The 3,777-nt window shown below is 34.3% G+C and overlaps 1 protein-coding gene across 1 annotated transcript; it reads left to right on the forward strand.

Annotated features, from left to right (window-relative positions):
* The first annotated feature begins 500 nt into the window (after positions 1-500).
* LOC145114063 (UV-B-induced protein At3g17800, chloroplastic-like) lies at positions 501-2,568 on the forward strand. Its single transcript, XM_079050072.1, has 2 exons — positions 501-1,009; positions 1,534-2,568. Exons 1-2 carry the CDS (start codon positions 594-596, stop codon positions 2,297-2,299), a joined length of 1,182 nt encoding a protein of 393 aa, XP_078906198.1. The 5' UTR covers positions 501-593; the 3' UTR covers positions 2,300-2,568.
* The last annotated feature ends 1,209 nt before the right edge of the window (positions 2,569-3,777 follow it).

Raw genomic sequence — 3,777 nt, forward strand, 5'->3', positions numbered from 1 at the left:
AGTTACAAAAATTGTTGGAAATAATTCTTAATTTGTATGAAAATAAATTAAGCGACATAATTTGTTGTCCGTTTGTTTTTCTCACTCATTGTTGTATAGTAATAATTAATTTGTAGTTGGATTTGAGACTTAGAAAGAAAAATACGATGTTGAAAAAATTAAGTAAAAATTTATGATTACCATTTAAATCAATTTTAGAGTTATATAGTTATTAACTAGATCAATTCATACTTTCTTTCTCTAATGAGCCTTAGAAAAAGGCTTAAATAATAAATAGTCGTCCTAAAAGAAATTAAGTAATAATTTACAAAAGAGTGATACCCTATCAAAAACATTGTTGTCTTACAATGAAAAGGGGAAAATGGTAAAATATTCACGTAAAGATAAGATAGGTCATTGTTCGTATTGAGTCAGACCACCGTATCGTGTCCTAGCGACGCAACACCAGATAGATTCCCACTCACTATGATAACCTATTAACAAACCTCTATCCCCAAAATCCTTATCCTCTTCAACCTCTGTAACTATATTTTCTGTATATATATCTCAATCAAACCCCCACACTCGTATTTTCAACTGTTCAATTATTGCGGATGGAATATTCTCTCACTTCTTCTTTCAACGTCAACAAGCATCTGGTAATCGCTTCCTACTCTTTACCTTCTCCGGTGAAGAATCATCCTCGATTGAACGGACGTTTACATAATCGGTTCACTTTTTCCGGGTTGTCAGTGGAGAAGCGGTGTCGTTCGGCGGTTTTGGTTGCTTCTGCGAGTAATAATGGTGGTTTTAGTAGTGGAGGTAGTAGCTACTGTGAGTTTAGTAGTTTGAATACGCCGATTGAGCCGGCGACGCCGGCGGGGAGGTTTTTGTCGAGTGTGTTATTGAATGAACGGAAGTCGTTTCATGACGCTGTGGCGGATACGTTGGAGAAATTGGTGGCGGAACTCGATGAAGCTTACGCGCGTAGGTCACTCACCGCTGATTCGAGTGAAGCTCATCTTCATAGGTGTGTACTCTGTTCTTCAATATTTTCAACCTTTATTCTCATGGATTTTGATCGGATGTTATTTATCTTGTACTTGTTGAAGTTCTCCATCTATATCTTCACAGAAACCTAGAACAGATTTAGTAACATCAGATCTGTTTCTAAGTTGAGATAATTTCCAAAACAGAATCAACAATCGCTACCAGTTTTATGTCAATTTGCACTTGGTTAACGCATGTTGCTAGGGTTTCATTTTCATATGATGAGGTGAATTCTAGCGATATGTGAGGGTAAAACTAAAAAAGTCGATCGACAAGTATGCACGTATTTAATAATCTAGAACAAACAGAACATCCATTAAAAGCTACAAAATGGACCCCAAATCACAATCTACAGATACTTTACGCATTAATAAGCTAAATCTGCTAAACCTCAAGACGTGATTTCTCCGAGTTACAGTTACTTTAATGCTAACTACCTGGTCTATTTATGGCTTTACTGCAGTTTTGGTAACCTAATTTTTGCTAATTCAAGTAAATCGACAGGAGGATTGCAGAGCTGAAAAGGCGTGAATGCAAAACCGCAGTAGAAGATGTCATGTACATGTTAATCCTCTACAAATTCACCGAAATCAAAGTCTATCTAATCCCGAAGCTTTCAATGTGTATCTACAACGGTAGACTAGAAATCCTGCCATCAAAGGATTGGGAACTCGAGTCCATTCATAACTCCGAGATCTTAGAGATGATAAAAACACATCTAACCTCCGTCATCGGATGGAAACCAGACTTTAGTGTCACCGACAACTGGGCCACAACAAAAATCAAACGTCTCAATCTCCGTCATATCTACACATCTTCCATACTGTTTGGGTATTTTCTCAAATCCGCCACCTTGCGCCACCAACTAGAGATGAGCTTCACCGATCCCATTGATGACATGGTGTTGAACTCCGGCAACCACCTTCCCCTCCCGGAGTTTTATAGTCTCCGACGAAACAAAAACCTGGTCTTGGGTCAACCTCCCAACACAATTTCAACATGTAAAAAGAAACAAGAGAAATTAAGTTCATACTTGATGGGGTTTGCCCCTGATTCATTAGTGAAATGCGGTGAACCAAACTCTAAGGAGGCTATAAATCTCATCGCCAGACATAGTTTTGGGCTGTTTGGTGACGTGGACTCTGATGACGTAATATTGACATCATTCGCAACCTTGAAAAGATTTGTGTTGGAGGCTGTTGCTTTTGGGTCGTTTCTTTGGGATGCAGAAGAATACGTCAAGACTGTATATAACCTCGAGGAGAACTGAACAACTAATCACTAGTAAGTTTTGCCAACTTCTATGGTGTAAATAGGAACGTTAACATGTAGTAAATATATGTTTAAAGTCGAAAGTTTCATAGAGTATTTAATCGTTTGATTTTGTGGATATGATTAAGAACTTAATCATAAGGCTTAATCCGTTGATTTAAGTTCTTGGTTAGTGGGAAAGTTGGAACATATCAATTATCTTTGCTTTTTAGTTCCTTAAAAGGGTGTAATCTTTTAAAGTTGTGTGAAGTTTGATTTCATGTGATAGTGACCTTTTGCCAGCCATCGTTTTTTTTTTTTTTTTTTTTTTTTTTTTTTTTTTTTTTTTACTTTTCATTCTAGTAATGATTAATGCACTAATCTTTGATCAAGGGAGAGAGTATCATAGTGATAATAGAATTCTTTCAAGAAAATGGTAAACCATTTTGGGTCTTAACAACTTCTGAGGCAAAAATACGTGAACCGATAATCTGTTTGTTGTATAACCGGTTACAGTTATTTGGTCGAATCTTGATGCAATATAAGAGGTGCATAAAAAAACCGCCAATCCGATTTAAAAACATGTTTGAAAAATTAAAAATTAATAAAATACCAAATACTAACAAATAAATAGGGTTTTTCAAACTGGTTGAGATAACCGGTTCTTATACGTTCAGATATTTTTTTTTCTTGGAAACAGGTTTGGACTCATATGATTTTAACTTTATTGACCAAAAGTGATCAGCTTTTAAAAGAACCCCGGTTTGGTGCACCTCTAAATAATACTAATACAATATAAAATATGATATTGTATTTAATTCTTATTTATCTGACACATCTTTCCACCTTCGGTAGGGCCACCAATTGACCATTAAAGTACCGACACATAAACATTTTCCTTAACGAATATAATATTAAGAAAATAACTTTAACGTCTCCAAATTCCAATAATAAAACAATATCGAGTCCAAGAAAAATTGAGTTTTTACTAGCCCAATATGTTTTGGGCTGGCTTTTTACCCGGATTGGATTAAAGTGTTATATAGAGCCTGGATGCCTGCGCTTAAACTCAAAGTAGTGATATGTTAAACGCAGTTTAGACGAGTGATGTCATATCATATCTTACCGTAGTTTTTATTTGTTATTTTATTTTTTTTCACACTCTACAAAAATTGACGGATAGTTGTCCACTGTCCTATCACATTTTAACATATATTTTTTTATGGGTTGTGCTATAAGTACCCTTAATTATATTTACCCTCTAAAATCAATCAAATCAAAATTTTGACATGTGATTTGATATCATTTTTTTTTCTTTTTTGTTTTTTGTTGTTTTTTGTATTTTGTGTTTTTTTCCTATGTTGTTTTTTTTAATTCTTTTTTCATTTAAATTATTTATATTATTATTATTATTATTATATTATTATTATTATAATTGTTATAAATTTCGCACAAAATTATAAAATTCGGACGACATTATAAATTCGAACGACTATA

This window comes from Lactuca virosa, chromosome 5 (genome assembly GCF_052849685.1).
Source record: "Lactuca virosa cultivar CGN04683 chromosome 5, Lactuca_virosa_CGN04683_v6, whole genome shotgun sequence".
In the NCBI taxonomy this organism is placed as follows: domain Eukaryota; kingdom Viridiplantae; phylum Streptophyta; class Magnoliopsida; order Asterales; family Asteraceae; genus Lactuca; species Lactuca virosa.

Coding starts and splice junctions, on each gene's coding strand:
- LOC145114063 (XM_079050072.1), top strand. CDS start 594: ATGGAATATTCTCTCACTTCTTCTTTCAACGTCAACAAGCATCTGGTA. Junction 1,010..1,533: donor AGTGAAGCTCATCTTCATAG/GTGTGTACTCTG, acceptor GTAAATCGACAG/GAGGATTGCAGAGCTGAAAA.